The following is a 17,860-nucleotide window of genomic DNA, read 5'->3' as shown; positions in this document are numbered from 1 at the left end:
AGTTTGGAGACGGCCAACACTGATCTGGAACTGAAAATCAGAAAATTCCTGGAGAGCAAAGCTGCACCGGAGGCTCATAACTTCCACGCATTCAGCGTCCGCATTGCAGAGGCTCAGAAGAAGGTGAGGACTTAAAATCTAGGGCGAAGGTTTTAGTAGATAAAACAAAATCAACTTTATGACATATTCGCAGATACATCAAGGCAATGGTCACTCATAAAAAGGTTTAATATTAAGAATTAGATGGTTTTTTTTATACATTTTATAGTAAGAGAATATAGAATTTTTTTTTTTATAAGAACTGCAAGTCTAACTCAAGTTTTAGTAAAAAAAAGTAGAGTAAATGACATTTGAACAGCAGAAAACATGTATATTTATCTAAAGCAGAGAGACCTGTCTGTTAATAGGGAGGTGGGGCGGGGGGTGAGGGGGGTGAAAGGTGTTGCCAGGTAGCTAAGCAAAGAAAATACATTCAAGATTAACTTGGGTAGCTAAGGATTTAAATGAAAAAATATATGGGGGAGAACTGGGTAATCTGAGACACTTTTTACATTTGCTCCCCTCTAAGCGAGCTAAAATGATTTATCACTCAAGTTTACACATTTCCCATTAATTCAGGATGTTTCCTTGAAATGGGCATTAGCAGAATTTTTTCAAGACAAAGGGCAGTGAAGATATGATTGTTTTAAAAAAAGTTGTCATGTGGCTCACTTTACCCCAGCTGTGGGGTAAACTGAGACAGACCAGAAAAATCAAGGGGGTAAACTGATCCACTTACTTTTTCCACTCTAAACTACCATAACAACACAAATTGTAACAGTTAGAATCCTGAAAACTAGCCACACATTCCAGAACTAATGTCGGACTAGTAAAAGAATGATGGGGTTTGATCAATTAAGCAAAGCAAATGTTCTAAACACTTGAAAGTAACTCTGAACAAAATCAAATACAACATATTATAATTCAAAAGGTTTTAATAAGATTCAAATGAAAGATAGAACCAGTTAGATTAGAACACAGTCTGGGGGTCAGAACACAGGACCCTTAGAGCCAGCTTGTGTCTGGGGGTCAAAGCATAGGAAAATCAGAACCAGCGAGAACAGCCTGGGACTCAGAACACAGGAGAAGACCCAACTGGAATACAACATCAGCCTGTCATACTCTACAACTAGGCCTACTCTACATTCCAGCCCTGAAGGTTACAGGGAAAGATGAGAAGGTGCTCTTTCCGTGTGGTTGCCCCAGGTCGTCTTCCTGGTGTATTTCCTTGGCATGATGGCTTTTCTACAATGTGTATGACATTAAAATAAAACATATGTTATGTAATATTAAATTAAAATATGTTTAAGACTAAACTTAACTTGTGCCTCATGGTGGGGGAAAGTGACACAGTGGCTCACTTTCCCCCACAGCATTTGGCTCACTTTACCCCACCACCACAATTTGAGAAAAAACTACCTCTCTTAGCATTTCAGGCTAATCTTTAGCTAATATCATCACATGGTTTTTATATGTTGGTAGTTCATCAACACGTATGATAGAAGTTTTTCTACGTGAATACATTTGCTTTGGCACAACAGTTGATTAAGTTGACAGCAAGAACATTTACTTTTACATGCAAAATACCTATTTTGGTGAAAAAAACATGCTTACCACAGCACCATGAGGTCCTCTCTTTCAGGGCCATGGGGAAATGAGAGGGGCTTGAAAACATATATCTCACATGAACAAAAATGTTTTCCGTTGCCTAGATACAGGGGTTGGCTCACATTACCCGATGCCTCAGATTCCCCCGTTCTCCCCTATATTAGGCCTATAGAACGTCGAAATTATTATTTTTTTGTTATAAGTTGTCTGATTTGTTTATTTTAAAGTGGGAAAGTCTCCTGCAGTATTTTCACTCAGTTTTTTTCTTCCTTCCCGTTCAGCTCATCAACGCTGCCCGCGGCAACGCTGCTCTCATCCTCGGCATCGACAACGCCAAACTGGCCACAGACGACTTCAAAGTCAAGTGAGTTTGGAACTGCATTAAAATAATCATATCTTTATTTAACTACTATTCATCCATCTTTAACTAATTTAGTTGAGTATTGGGAAAAACTAATGTTGAGATAATGGCTGTTGAAAAGGGTTGTATAGGAGAAATATACAGACGCAAACAGACAAGGTTTAGTCAAATAAACACCTCAATGTACATTTTGGACCTTTGACTTACGACTTTTGTTACTGAAACTGCATTACAATTATCATATTATTTTTAAACTCACATTCAACTATCTTTAACGGACATTATCTCAACATTAGTTTTATTCAATGCTCTTGACCAAAAACTTCTAAATCACTTACATCAACTAAACTTTCCATAACCATTCTGAGCACTATTCTGAAGGTTATTACAGAAGGATTTGTTCATATGTTGTTCATTGTCCGATTTATGATACATATTCTCCTTAAAAACATGCTGAAAATGAATTTTTAAGACCTGTCCATTGCATATGTTTTTATGGAGATTAATTGATTTGGATTTCATGTGTCTTCCAGGTTTGAGGCTGAGCTTAACATGCGTCAGTCTGTGGAGGTAGATATCGCGGGTCTGAAGAGAGTCCTGGATGAGCTGACCATAAGCAGATCAGACCTGGAGATGCAGGTGGAAGGTCTCACAGACGAGATGTTACAACTCAAGAGGAACCACGAGGAGGTGAGAAGCTTTGACATCTTAAAGTCTCTGCGAGGAACTTTTAAATATTTCTGAAACATTTGTCTCATTTTAATATCTCTAATAACTAATTATGCGTAAAATTTGTATCTGTCATTAAATAAAGATATCTTTAATTTGGATTGATAAATAGCCAATATCTTGCTCTTTTCAGGAATTTAAATTTTTAGATAGATAGATAGATAGATAGATAGATAGATAGATAGATAGATAGATAGATAGATAGATAGATAGATAGATAGATAGATAGATAGATAGATAGATAGATAGATAGATAGATAATCCTTTAATAATCCTTTACATGAAATGACAGTGCCACAGCAGCTTCAAGACAGACAGACATAACAACACACTCACATTATTAAAACGAAAAGGAGAATTGCTTGTAATCGTTATAATAAACTAATGTATTTTTCCGAATGCTTTTCCCTTGTAGGACCTGCGTCTGCTGAGAGCTCAGATGGGCGGACAGGTGAACGTTGAAGTGGACGCTGCTCCTCAGGAAGATCTGGCCGCCATTATGGCCGGAATCCGGGAAGATTACGAATCCATCACCAGCAAGAACCAGAGAGAGCTGGAGGCATGGTTCCAGGCCAAGGTGAGAACCTCAAAAATCAGTTTTCCGCTGTCCAAACCCTATTTCTAATAAAATTACAACTTTTTCTTTTAAAATTTTAAACAAAAAATTATATTTATAAAAAACATTTGTAAAAACCTTTTTTTTTTCTTGTAAAATTTGAATGTTTTATTTTTTCTTGATTTTTTTTTAAGTCTCGTAAAATTAAAGTTAAAAATCCTGTTTTCTAATGTTGAGATAATGTCCGTTAAAGATGGATGTATAGGAGAAATATACAGACGCAAACGACAAGGTTTAGTCAAAAAATAAACACCTGAATGTACATTTTGGAGCTGTTATTCATGACTTTTGTTGCCGTTTTCCCTACAGACTGCCGAGCTGAACTCTTCTATCACTGTCACCACTGAAACTCTGACAACGACGAAGTCTGAGATCGGAGAACTCAGACGAACCGTTCAGTCGCTGGAGATCGAACTTTCTGCTAGTCTCAGCAACGTAAGAAAACACACCAACTCACTGATAGATGTTATAGGCGTTTGTGACAGTTTATAAAGTGTTTCAAAACATGTTCTTGTAATATAAGTAATCTTTCTAGTAAAATTTGAAATATTTTCCTGTAAAATTCGAAAAAAAATCTCATACATTTAAATTTTTTTCCTTTATTTTTTTTATTTTTTAGCAAAATTCTTGACAATTTTTTTTCTCCAAAATTACATTTATTTTCTTGAAAAATAAAAAATATAAACTTATTAATATTATAGATGTTTATGACGGTTTATACAGTGTTTCAGGGTACAGTCATCATACTGAAACACATTGAATATTCCTCCCTCTTAATATTAAGACTTCTTTCTAGCAAAACAACCAAAACATTTTGTTGTAGATTCTTACAAATTTACCACCAAAAATTTACAAAAGTTTTTGATGTAAAATTACGACTTTTTCTTGTAAGAAAGATTATATACTATATTACATTAGGGCTGCAACTAACGATTATTTTGATAATCGATTAATCTGACGATTATTTTATCGATTAATCGATTATTAATCGATTAGTGTTTTGGTCCGTAAAATGTCAGAAAATGGTGAAAAATTTTGATAAATTTTCCAAAGCCCATCTTGACGTCCTCAAATGTATTGTTATGTCCAAAACACACTCAGTTTATTTCAGTTTACTGTCATAATAGGATTAAAGAAACCAGAAAATATTCACATTTGAGAAGGTGAAATCAGAGAATTTGGAAATTTTTTATTAAAAAATTACTCGAAACGATTAATCGATTATCAAAATAGTTGGCGATTATTTTAATAATCGATTAATAATCGATTCGTCGATTAATCGTTGCAGCTCTATATTACATACTCCCATACTTTTTTACTCTTCACTTTAATGACTGGGAGACCTACGTTATCAACATACTGGTTAAGTGATTGTTGTATGAAATGTATAGAGAGAGATTTAACACGTATATTAACATAAAAATATCACTTTCTCTTCCCTGTAACAGAAAAGAGCTCTGGAGGCCACGCTTGAGGAGACTAAATCCCGATACAGTGACATGATGTCTGGGTACCAGTGGCAGGTGTCCACCCTGGAAGACCGACTGACTCAGCTGAGGAAAGAAATTGACTCTCAGCGCGTTCAGTACATGGATCTGTTTGACATCAAGAGCAGACTGGAGCAGGAGATCGCAGAGTACAGGAGGCTGCTGGAGGGAGAGCCCGAGAGGTCAGCCTTCATTTGATTGGTTTGATTACTCTGTTTTGTTGGGTTTTTTAGTAAATGTAAACAGACTCCACTTATATAGCGCTTTTCCCTGGTTTTTCACAGACTCAAAGCGCTTTACATTGTTTTGAACACATTCACCCATTCATACACACATTCATACACCGATAGCAGCAGCTACCACGCAGGGTGCAAGCTAACTCTCGGGAGCAATTCGGGGTTCAATGTCTTGCCCAGGGACACTTGAACATGAGGCGGGTAGGCGGGGGATCGAACCTCCCACCCTGTACACCAGAGGTGAACTCCCTACCCACTTCGCCCAGTGTGTGTGTGTGTGTGTGTGTGTGTGTGTGTGTGTGTGAGTGTGAGTGTGTGAGTGTGTGTGTTTGTTTTTCAGTCCTTTCTCATGCTTCTATTTTCTTTGCATCCCTCTGTTCTTTTGTAAAGTGTCCTTTGGTTTCTTGAAAGGCGCTATATGAAACCAAGCTATTATTGTTATAATAATAATTATTATTATTATTATTATTATTATTGATAATTTTCTTGGTTTGTTTATTCTGTTTCGTTTATTTATTCACAAAAAAACGAAATGGTCTTTTTTATTTTACGATTGTGTTTTATTTCTGTTACCAGTGATGTGTAGCAGTGAACTAGTTTAAAACAACTTTCATCTTATATTGATTTTTACTATTTCAGACCAGGTTTACAGAGGCTTTTAATACTTCATACATTTTCTGTTGTTTGAGTTTTAAATTAAACCATTATTTTTTTCTTAACAGCACCATCAACACCAAGACATCTACCACCACAACCAGAGTGGTGACCATCGTGCAGGAAATTGACGAACATGGAAAAATTATTACAACAAGCAACTAAATGGAAATTAGTCGGCCAATCAGAAGCTTTGACCTGTAAACTAAGTCTTTCTGGGGTTCTTCAATAATAAAAAAAAATGGAGTCTGAGAATGTGTCTGTTGTTTAATTTGCTTTTATTTTACACTATTCTTGTACTTTTATAACTATATTTTAAAAAGGTGCCACGAGGAACTTTTAAATATTTCTGAAATAGTCAAATTTTTCCTCTGATGATCATAAATGAACTGCAATAGCAAATTAGGCCATCAGTGCAAAGAATATATTTTAGTATGTAATTTTTATTTATGCCTTTGTCATGGGTACGCTCAGGGGTGGACTGACCATCTGGCATACCGGGCAAATGCCCGGTGGGCCGGCGGCCTTTTGGGCCGACCTGGGCCGACGAGGTTCAATTAAAAAAAAAAAAAAAAAAAAAAAAAATCTGGGCCAGGCCCGGCCCGGCCCATGTCACACAGCCGTGGGCCGAGGTCCCTTCCCTCTCGGCCGCGCAGACTGTCAACTTAACCTGAAAGACCAATGAAATATTGGCCCATTCATCATGATTGGTTCTGTACCGGGCCTGGCCCAATCACACACACAGCGGAGGGCCGAGGCCCCGCCCCTTGGGCCTCGGCTGTCAATCACTCAATCAAGTCACGTCACTAACAGACAGAAAAACAACTCGAGAAAAACGGAGAAGAAACGGAAAGGAGACAGTTGCTGGACTAGTGGTAAGAAGTTGAAAATAAAGTTATGTTGAGAATAATTGTGTAGCTTGCTAAATTTTAAAACAGCAGTAGTTTGCCAACAGTTAGCTGCTTGCGTTAACATCATGGATAGAGCCATCTATAGAGCCATGTCAAAGTGGCTACTTTAGCTAACAACCTACTAAACATTTGCTAGCTCTCTTGTGGTTTATTTGGGGAGTTAAATAGCTCTGTTGTTGGTGTATTGAAAGAGTATCATTACTTTGCTAGCTGATCAACATTAAAGTGAGGAAGCTGTCAGTTTTTGCTTCTTGTTGTAGCCTACTTATTCAGTATAGTGGATTTAATAATGTTTTACTTAAATATACTTTTCTGTAGGCTACTGATTGTTGACATGGTTAAACATAGCCTACTTGAATTTCATTTATTTTATATATGATTTAAATACAATTTAAAAATGCAGACTGTAATTTGACCTGAACATAAAAAAATATATTAATATACCACAAAGTTAACAGTAAATGCAGAAAAGTATATTCACTCAAATATGCAACATAAAGTTGTCACACTTTCTCCTTTCACAACACTGAGTGTTTGAGGCATTAGGCTTCTCTTTTTTACAAATATTCAGAAAATTAGACCACCACAGAATTGTAGCATACTTACTTTTTACAAGCTGGTAAGTTTATTTTACTAGACCTGCTTTCTAGACCATCATGTACTTTAGAATAATATACATTAGACCATTACTTTTGTACACTTTTTTTCACATTGGTTTACTTAGTAAAACAACAATTTGTATATTGTAATGCATCTTTCCACCTCTTTAACTGATACATCCTCAAAACCTCAATCAATTGTGTGTCTCTCCTCATTTATGAAACAGGTTGAGACACCATCCACAGAGGAGGAGTCTGGAGAGAGGGAGCAAGGAGCAGGAGGAGGTTGATTACTTTGTCCATCCTGAGCCTACCATGTTAGAGGCATTTTTGAGCACCACCCACAACAGAATACTATAGCTACTAACACTTTGTAAATATTATTGTATTATATGTCTGTACACTTGTTCAAAATAAACCAACATTTTAATTTAATTCAATGGAACAGTCATCTTTAAGGGACCGTGATAAATGTGTTCTGGTGGGTGGTCGATCAATTGTGGTGGGCCGGTCTGGGTCCAAAATGCCAGGGCCAATTTTTGGTCCCAGTCCAGCCCTGGGTACGCTCACCCAGGAACAACAGCTGGCATAATAAAAACTACCGCTTTTGTCCAAAGGGGGTGCAGCCGTACCTACATATGATTATTTTGACCCAGTGGTTGCGTTCCGAATCGCATACTCTTTCTTTTTTCTATTCTACATACTACATCCGACGATAAAAAGAATCTAGTTAGGATGCAGTAGTAGGCATACTATTGGGACATACTTTTACTATTTCATTTCATCCTAACATTGCGCCTTGATCTTGCCTCTTGCTTTTATATCCGTCGCATCTCCGTTTGTTTTCATATGGAGGCTTCGTCGGTGTGACCTCACTTCACGTGCACAACTGGATTGTGGGTCAGAATCGCCCAAATAGGATGCACTTTTCAATACTAACAATCTTGGCCGCTTTTTCCTGCCCGCGGTTTTCCGGATGTCCACTTGCCCCCAGCTTGCCACGCCAATCGGCCGCCCTGTGCCCAGCCAGCCTTAAATAAACATTGTTCTTTACTTACAACCTGGAGTCTGTCCTGCTTTTGGGTCCGACCTGTATTCTCTCATAACAGGTCCATCCATTTATGAATGGGTATGTCACTCGTTTGAAGTCTGCCTGTCAGTGAGTGAGTGAGTGATTGATTGATTTAGTGAATGAGAGACAGTCAGTCAGTCGGTGAGGGTGTGTGCACGTGTGTGTGTGTGTGTGTGTGTGTTTCGCTGTTGGCTGGTTAGTCGACTTCTGCCCCCAGGCCCTGAGAGCAAAACTGGTCGGACCTGAGCGTGTTGGTCATGTAGCAATTGTTGCTTTGTATAACATTTTTATTTTAAAGTTTAAATACACGTAGCAGTTGATCGAAAATGGAAGAATTTGAATTTAATCCTAGGTTGTTGAATGTTCATAATAAAACATTATTATTTTGTACTCCAATTGGACAAATTGTATTTTAATGCTTCGGCGGCAACATTGTTTGTCAAACTTTCTTGCAAATAAAGTGTTAAGTTTAGCCGTATTAAGCACAACTGTTTTTCACTTGGCTGACATTTTAAGCGACCATTTTAAAATCAACATCCTTCTTCAAACAAGCTTAAAATCTACTTTTCAAGAATGACCTGGCCAAGAAAGGCGCACTATGATATAATGAATAAGCACAATCAACACCGTCACATACAATTCTCAAACACCACATTCAGCATCCAATTAATATACAATACAAGATCAGGGTCAAGAATACGAAAGTGGAGAAGTGAAACATTTACTAAGGTTTATTCTCATAATAACTGAATAAACAAACTTTCCTCACAGGAAAATGTGATCTCTGGAACACTGTTTGAAGTTAGAAAGCTTCCTGAAAAGTTACTGTTTCACTGTTGTTGTTGTTGTTTACAGCAGCAGGGCCCACAGTTTGGTTTACGTCACTCTTATGTTTAGTTCAAGGTTCCTCAAATAAATTTAGTTTTGATTAATGATGATGGAGTTATTCAATACTAAGAATTACATGTAGAGTAAGTTAAGTTAAGTTATCTTTATTTGTCAGTTGTACACGAGGCACATTGAAATTTGTCTTTTCGCATATCCCCTCTCAAGTTACCACACTTCGGAGGGGGTCAGAGCGCAGGGTCAGCCGCAGTGCAGCGCCCCTGGAGCAGTTTTGGGGTTAAGTGTCTTGCTCAAGGACACAATGGTAGAGATGGTGGGCACCGTAGACACAATACCAGCCTCTGCTAGTTTTACGACTCACACCCTCCTGTTCGGTGCCGGGGATCGAACCAGCAACCTCATGGTTACTGGTCGGCCACCTTACCTCTAGGCCATCCTACCACCCTAAATATGTTTAGTAAACTAACTGCAGGCTCTGTGAATGTAAACAAACCCCCCTCCTCTGAAACGGCATAGTGACCCTTTAATACAGTAAAACATTAAATCAATCTTAAATTTAAAGGTTTAATTTTAATTTTACCTATACTCAAACAGTTGAAGAAAATGCGCAACACATAGGTATTTCTTAGATAACTTTAAAAAAATGTGGACATCAAAGTGTGTGGTATGTGAAGGCCCCTCCATGCATACCTGTGTTTCCCAATGACAGAAACCTGCCTCAGGGATGGACGGCAACACCTCCAACCAACCCACCCATTACCACCCACCCACCCACCTACACACACACACACACACACACACAGGCAGACTTCAAAGGAGCTCAGTGACACACCCCTTACCTTTCACACCTGGGACACACACACACACCTCAACTTTTCAGAATAACCCCCCCTGGCATGTTTGACCATCCCAACTGGAAAGGACCAGCTCAACCCACCCCACCACACCTTATCTCACACACACACACACACACACACACACACACACACACACACACACACACACACACACACACACACACACCCCACCCAACTTTCCTTACCCCATAAAAGGAGCCGATTCTCAGCCAAATCTTCACTCTCTCTCTCCCATCACTCCACAGAACAACCGACGGAAGCAGCCATCAGCCATCATGACTTCTTTCTCCAGCCGCAGTAGCCACATGACGAGCCCCATGTCTGTCTCCTCGTCCTCCCGTCGAGTGGGCAGTGTCTACGGGGGGGCTGGGGGCTCCGGAGTGAGGGTGTCCAAGGCCTCTTTCTCTTCCAGTGGATTTGGAGCTGGCGGCGGTGGCTACGGTTTCCAATTGTCCGATGGCATTGATGCAACGGTCAACGAGAAGGGAACCATGCAGAACCTGAACGACCGTCTGGCCACATATCTGTCCAAGGTATTTATTAATGGTTTATCGAAATATTCAGCTCTGGAAAAAAAAATGAAGAGACCAGTCTGGATTTTTTCTTAAAGTAGCTCTGAGGAATTTTTAAATATTTCTGAAACAGTCTAATTTTTTCCTCTGATGATCTTAAATAACATGCAACAGCAAACGAGAACATCAGTGCAAAGAATGCTATTTTTATATAGTTTTTCTTAATGCCTTTGTCATGGGTATACGCTCACCCAGGAACAACAGCTGGCGTGGTAAAAACACTACTGCTTTTGTGCTAGAATTAACACAAACTTAACGTTTCTTGGAGCACCTTTAAATCTTCGTCTCTACATTACTTATTGAAAATGCTCTTACTGCCAAAATTAATATTGGGAATTTTGGTAGAAATGTTGTCAGTAGTTTATAGGACAAAACCAAAATGTTCATTCTACTCAAACATATGCCTATAAATTGTCAAACAAGACACATTGAACATTTGGAGTGGACTTATGATTTGTTTTCTTTTATTTGTGCTTGATATGTCTATGATATACATTTATTAATTCAAAGTTCCACAGTTTGGTTAATCGAATATGACATGCTTTTTATTTCATTCTCATTTGAATTTTTCTTATTTATTTATTTTTTGTGATTTTCTTTTTTATTATTATTATTTCGATATGTCTATAATAGAAATGTATTCATTCTTTCAAAGGTGCACAGTTTGGAGACGGCCAACACTGATCTGGAACTGAAAATCAGAAAATTCCTGGAGAGCAAAGCTGCACCGGAGGCTCATGACTTCCACGCATTCAGCGTCCGCATTGCAGAGGCTCAGAAGAAGGTGAGGACTTAAAATCTAGGGCGAAGGTTTTAGTAGATAAAACAAAATCAACTTTTTGACATATTCGCAGATATTTTAAGGGCAAATGTCACTCATAAAAAAAAATTTAATATTAAGAATTATATGGGGGGGCGGGGGGGGGGTTTTATACATTTTATAGAAAGAGAATATAGAAAATAATTTTTTCTAAGAACTGCAAGTCTTACACTCAAGTTTTAGTAAAAAACTATAATCGGATTAAACTATAATGTAGTGGTTTATAAGCAATATTCCTTATTTGTTTATCCATCTCCTAAACACAGTTGAACACCACAGAACATAGAAATATTTATTTCCAAGTGTAATGTTTGTCTCTTATGCAGTCGCAACAGTCAATCTGTTACTGCTTTTCTTCTTTCCACTACACAAACTAATATTTGTCCTCAATATTTGCAGTAAATAACATTTGAACTGCAGAAAACACATGTGTATCTATTTAAAGTAGAGAGACCTGTCTATTAATAGGGAGGAGTGTGTGTGTGTGTGTGTGGGGGGGTCAGAGGGGTCAGAGGGGTGGGGGGGAAGGGGGGGGGGGTCGAAAGGTGTTGCCAGGTACCTAAACAAAGAAAATACATTCAAGATTAACTTGGGTAGCTAAGGATTTAGATGAAAAAATATATATATTATAGAACGTCTTAAATTGTTTATTTTTTTGTTATAAGTTGTCTGATTTGTTTATTTTAAAGTGGGAAAGTCTCCTGCAGTATTTTCACTCAGTTTTTTTCTTCCTTCCCGTTCAGCTCATCAACGCTGCCCGCGGCAACGCTGCTCTCATCCTCGGCATCGACAACGCCAAACTGGCCACAGACGACTTCAAAATCAAGTGAGTTTGGAACTGCATTAAAATAATCATATCTTTATTTAACTACTATTCATCCATCTTTAACTAATTTAGTTGAGATTTTTGTTTCAGAGCATTGAGAAAAACTAATGATTTGAAGATGGTTGTATAGGAGAAATATACAGACGCAAACAGACAAGGTTTAGTCAAATAAACACCTGAATGTACATTTTGGACCTTTGACTTACGACTTTTGTTACTGAAATTGCAATACAATTATCAAATGATTATTTAAGTCCTATTAAACCATCTTTAACGGACATTACAGTATCTCAACATTAGTTTTATTCATCAACTAAACTTTCCATAATCATTCTTAGCACTATTCTGAAGGTTACTACAGAAGGATTTGTTCATTTGTTCCATGTACGATTTCTGATACATATTCTCCTTAAAAACATGCAAAAATAAAAAGCAAGTTATAAAATATATTCAATTAACACACATTGACATGCATAAAAAGAATAAGTATAAACGTGTTTAATTACAGCTTACTAACTAATAGTAATGTGTTTTTAGGTATGAGTTATTACAGAAGGATTTGTTCATATGTTATTCACTGTCCGATTTATGATACAAATCCCCCCAAGAAAACCTGTTTAAAATTCATATTAAAATCTTGTACATTGTATATTTTTTTATGGAGATCAATTGATTTTGGTTTTAATGTGTTTTCCAGGTATGAGGCTGAGCTTAACATGCGTCAGTCTGTGGAGGCAGATATCGCGGGTCTGAAGAGAGTCCTGGATGAGCTGACCATGAGCAGATCAGACCTGGAGATGCAGGTGGAAGGTCTCACAGACGAGATGTTACAACTCAAGAGGAACCACGAGGAGGTGAGAAGCTTTGACACATTTTTAATTCTCTACGAGGAACTTTTGAATATTTCTGAAACATTTGTCTCATTTTAATATCTCTAATATAAATTAAGATATCTTTCATTTGGATTGATAAACTCTTTTCAGATGCTTTAGTATCATAAAACTAACTCCCCAAATTACATAGTTGGAAGGATTTTGTGTATTTGGGTTTACAGGGACTTTAATTTTTAGATAGATAGATAGATAGATAGATAGATAGATAGATAGATAGATAGATAGATAGATAGATAGATAGATAGATGGATAGATGGATAGATGGATAGATGGATAGATGGATAGATGGATAGATGGATGGATGGATGGATGGATGGATGGATGGATGGATGGATGGATAGATAGATAGATAAATAATCCTTTAATAATCCTTTACAGGAAATGACAGTGCCACAACAGCTTCAAGACAGACATAACAACACACTCACATTATTAAAATTAAAAGGAGAATTGCTTGTAATCGTTATAATAAACTAATGTATTTTTCCGAATGCTTTTCCCTTGTAGGACCTGCGTCTGCTGAGAGCTCAGATGGGCGGACAGGTGAATGTTGAGGTGGACGCTGCTCCTCAGGAAGATCTGGCCGCGGTTATGGCCGGAATCCGGGAACATTACGAATCCATCACCAGCAAGAACCAGAGAGAGCTGGAGGCATGGTTCCAGGCCAAGGTGAGAACCTCAAAATAATGTTTTCCGCTGTCCAAAACCAGCACTAGATTTCTAATTTTCTAGTAAAATAACAACTTTTTTATTTTAAAATATTAAATGAAAAATTATATGTGAAAAACCATTTGTTTCCTGCTGCCCTCTACTGTCCAATACCAGCATTTGCATCTCTGTAAAAAAATAAAAAATATCTAGATGTTGGATAAAGCTGGGGGTGAAATATTTATTTGATTTTTTACAACATATTGGTGTCCAACGTTTTTCACAGAACAGATTTTGGAAACACATTTTATAAATTAAGAACTACTATGTACAAGTTTAAAAGCCTGCTTTTAAGAAGAAAATGTCTCATAAATCAGACAATGAACAACATATGAACGAATCCTTCTGTAATAACCTTCAGAATGATTATGGAAAGTTTAGTTGATGTAAGAGCTTTAGTAGCCAGTTGAGATTTTTGGTTTTGAGTATTGAAAAAAAATAATGTTGAGATAATGTCCGTTAAAGATGGATGTATAGGAGAAACATACAAACGCAAACAGACAAGGTTTAGTCAAATAAACACCTGAATGTACATTTTGGAGCTGTTATTCATGACTTTTGTTGCTGTTTTCCCGACAGTCTGCCGAGCTGAACTCTTCTATCACTGTCACCACTGAAACTCTGACAACGACGAAGTCTGAGATCGGAGAACTCAGACGAACCGTTCAGTCGCTGGAGATCGAACTGCGTGCTAGTCTCAGCAACGTAAGAACTGATAGACTGATGGATGTTATAGGCGTTTGTGACGGTCTATAAAGGGTTTCAAAACATGTTCTTGTAATATAAGAATCTTTTTCTCATAACATTTTTATTATTTTACTATAAAATTCGAAAAATATTCTTATACATTTAAAAAAAAAATCTTGGAAATTTTTAATTTTTTAGCAAAATTCTCGCAATATAAAAATCATCAACTTATATATATTAAAGATGTTTAAGATGGTTTATACAGTGTTTCAGTGTAAAGTCATCAGACTGAAAAAACATTGAATTTTCCTCCCTCTTAATATTAAGACTTCTTTCTAGCAAAACAACCAAAACATTTTCTTGAAAATTCTTAAAAATTTACAAAAATAAAAATGTAACTTTTTGATTTTTTTAAAATTACAATTTTTCTTGTAAGAAAGATTATATACTATATTACATACTCTCATACTTTTTTACTCTTCACTTTAATGACTGGGAGACCTACGTTATCAACATACTGGTTAAGTGATTGTTGTATGAAATGTATAGAGAGAGATTTAACACGTATATTAACATAAAAATATCACTTTTTCTTCCCTTTAACAGAAAGGAGCTCTGGAGGCCACGCTTGAGGAGACTAAATCCCGATACAGTGACATGATGTCTGGGTACCAGTGGCAGGTGTCCACCCTGGAAGACCGACTGACTCAGCTGAGGAAAGAAATTGACTCTCAGCGCGTTCAGTACGTAGATCTGTTTGACATCAAGAGCAGATTGGAGCTGGAGATCGCAGAGTACAGGAGGCTGCTGGAGGGAGAGCCCGAGAGGTCAGCCTTCATTTGACTGGTTTGATTACTCTGTAGTGTGTGCGTGTGTGCGAGTGTGTGTGTGAGTGTGTGAGTGTGTGTGTGAGTGTGTGAGTGAGTGAGTGAGTGAGTGAGCGAGTGAGTGAGTGTGTGTGTTTTTCAGCCCTTTCTCGTGCTACTATTTTCTTTGCATCCCTCTGTTCTTTTGTAAAGCGTTGTTGGGTTTCTTCAAAGGCGCTTTAAGAAACCAAGCTATTATTATTATTTTTATTATTATTATAAATTTTCTTGGTTTGTTTATTCTGTTTCGTTTATTTATTCACAAAAAAACGAAATGGTCTTTATTTTACGATTTTGTTTTGTTTCTGTTACCAGTGAACTAGTAGTTTAAAACAACTTTGATATCTTATATTGATTTTTTACTATTTCAGACCAGGTTTACAGAGGCTTATAATACTTCATAAATCGTCTGTTGTTTGAGTGTTAAATAAAACTATTTATTTTTTTCTCAACAATGTTCCTAAATCTTTTGAACATTTATTTTCAATCAGGTTTTGGTAAAAGTTTATTGAGAGACACACACCTTTGACATCATATATTGATTTTTACTATTTCAGACAAGGTTTACAGAGGCTTTTATTAGCCTACTTCATAGCGTAACTGTAAAATAATTTGTCCGTCGTTTGAGTTTTAAATAAAACTATTTATTTTTCTCTTAACAGCACCACCAAGACATCTACCACCACAACCAGAGTGGTGACCATCGTGCAGGAAGTTGACGAACATGGAAATGTTATTTCAACAAGCAGCTAAATGGAACTTAGTCGGCCAATCAGAAGCTGCACACTGTAAACTAACTCTGTCTGGGGTTCTTCAATAAAAAAAAAATTGAGTCTGAAAATGTGTGTTGTTTAATTTGCTTTTATTTTACATTATTCTTGTACTTTTATAACTACATTTTAAAAAGCTGCTATGAGGAACTTTGAAATATTTCTGAAACAGTCTCAAAATTATTACTTTTTCACTCAATAACTATGTCATATTTACACTTCTGTTGGCTCATACATTTAACCAATAAAGTTGGTTACTTTCACCGATTATAATGTTATTTTTAATCCTAATATTGGGTCATTATTGAGTGGTTACATCGACCAGGTTTTATAGTATTGTTCACTTTTCAATTAAATTAAAAAAAGTATGTTTTTATAACACACAATATAAATACAAAATACAATACAAATTAAATATTGATTCAATATAAAACCATATTAGTCAATTCAGCTAAAACGGGTATATGATCTGCTACTTGTCCGTACTTTGTGTGCGCTGAAAAAATATTCCAGTGTTAATACACAGCCTAGGCTCTGTAAACTGGTATATAAACAAAGGATATGCAAAACCAAGGGGACCACCGTTGCTAGAGACATGCCAGTTTACAGAGCCTATTCCGTGTATTAACATTTTGGATTTTTCTTCCAGCGGACACACAGTACGGACTGATACTTGCCTGGTTACTGGAATAGCTCTTTTTACCTATTCTAATAACGTCTCCATGGCTTCCACACCTTTCTAGTTTGGTTTGTGAGTGTGAAATGAAAACACAGGAAACAATGTCTGACTTAATATTTTTATTGAACAATCTCAAACACACTCAGTTTACAGCATCTGACTGGTCTGAGGAGTTACATGCAGTATATAATGTTGGTTGTGTCCACATTACCAGGGAAGACACCTCAGCACCTTAACGGTCTAAGTGGGTTTAGTGGCTGGGCTGCAGAAAGACACGCAAACAAAAGTAATGATTCACTTTATGTTTCTTCTTTAAATGTGGAGACAGCGATTATGGAGAATGTTTGTTATCAAATCCCTTTCCGTCAACATCAGTGAATATCTCCTCATGATCCACTACCTGTCTGTACTGTGTGAATATCTCCTCATGATCCACTACCTGTCTGTACTGTGTGAATATCTCCTCATGATCCACTACCTGTCTGTACTGTGTGTATATCTCCTCATGATCCACTACCTGTCTGTACTGTGTGAATATCTCCTCATGATCCACTACCTGTCTGTACTGTGTGACTATCTCCTCATGATCCACTACCTGTCTGTACTGTGTGAATATCTCCTCATGATCCACTACCTGTCTGTACTGTGTGAATATCTCCTCATGATCCACTACCTGTCTGTACTGTGTGAATATCTCCTCATGATCCACTACCTGTCTGTACTGTGTGAATATCTCCTCATGATCCACTACCTGTCTGTACTGTGTGAATATCTCCTCATGATCCACTACCTGTCTGTACTGTGTGTGTGCTGTTTTATAAATCCAGTGTTAATACCTAGGCTTTTGTAAAGGGCATGTAAACAAAATCTGGCCCACAGTATATTAGGACTGGAATTTTCAAATTTGCGTAATTTTTCAAGAAGCATTCTTCAGAATCACCGGCTGCATCTTTAAACTTCAACCAACAACTTTTATTGTAAGAACCACAAAATCATAACTTTTATAATGATTTTTTGTGTCTAC

The 17,860-nt window shown here is 37.1% G+C and overlaps 2 protein-coding genes across 2 annotated transcripts in view; both read left to right on the top strand.

The window, feature by feature from the left end:
- The window catches only part of LOC307262947 (keratin, type I cytoskeletal 50 kDa-like), a gene marked incomplete at both ends in the record, with an annotated part of 6,496 nt that extends 601 nt beyond the window's left edge, over positions 1-5,895 (top strand). The window contains 7 exons of the mRNA XM_080043968.1: positions 1-123; positions 1,929-2,011; positions 2,542-2,698; positions 3,153-3,314; positions 3,663-3,788; positions 4,802-5,022; positions 5,799-5,895. The exon at positions 1-123 is cut by the window's left edge and continues 6 nt beyond it. Coding sequence (XP_079900094.1) covers positions 1-123; positions 1,929-2,011; positions 2,542-2,698; positions 3,153-3,314; positions 3,663-3,788; positions 4,802-5,022; positions 5,799-5,895 — 969 coding nt within the window. The remainder of the gene's footprint in view (positions 124-1,928; positions 2,012-2,541; positions 2,699-3,152; positions 3,315-3,662; positions 3,789-4,801; positions 5,023-5,798) is intronic.
- Positions 5,896-10,290: 4,395 nt separating this feature from the next.
- Positions 10,291-16,140, top strand: LOC307262946 (keratin, type I cytoskeletal 50 kDa-like; the record flags this gene model as incomplete). The annotated part of the gene is made up of 8 exons (XM_080043967.1): positions 10,291-10,548; positions 11,243-11,371; positions 12,151-12,233; positions 12,931-13,087; positions 13,634-13,795; positions 14,414-14,539; positions 15,128-15,348; positions 16,050-16,140. The coding sequence occupies 8 exons, from the start codon at positions 10,291-10,293 to the stop codon at positions 16,138-16,140; spliced, it is 1,227 nt and encodes a 408-aa protein (XP_079900093.1).
- Positions 16,141-17,860: the final 1,720 nt, after the last annotated feature.

This window comes from Ammodytes marinus (assembly GCF_949987685.1).
Source record: "Ammodytes marinus genome assembly, chromosome: 16".
Classification (NCBI taxonomy): domain Eukaryota; kingdom Metazoa; phylum Chordata; class Actinopteri; order Uranoscopiformes; family Ammodytidae; genus Ammodytes; species Ammodytes marinus.
The sequence above is the reverse complement of the archived record's forward strand: the minus strand, read 5'-3'. Positions and strand labels throughout refer to the sequence as shown.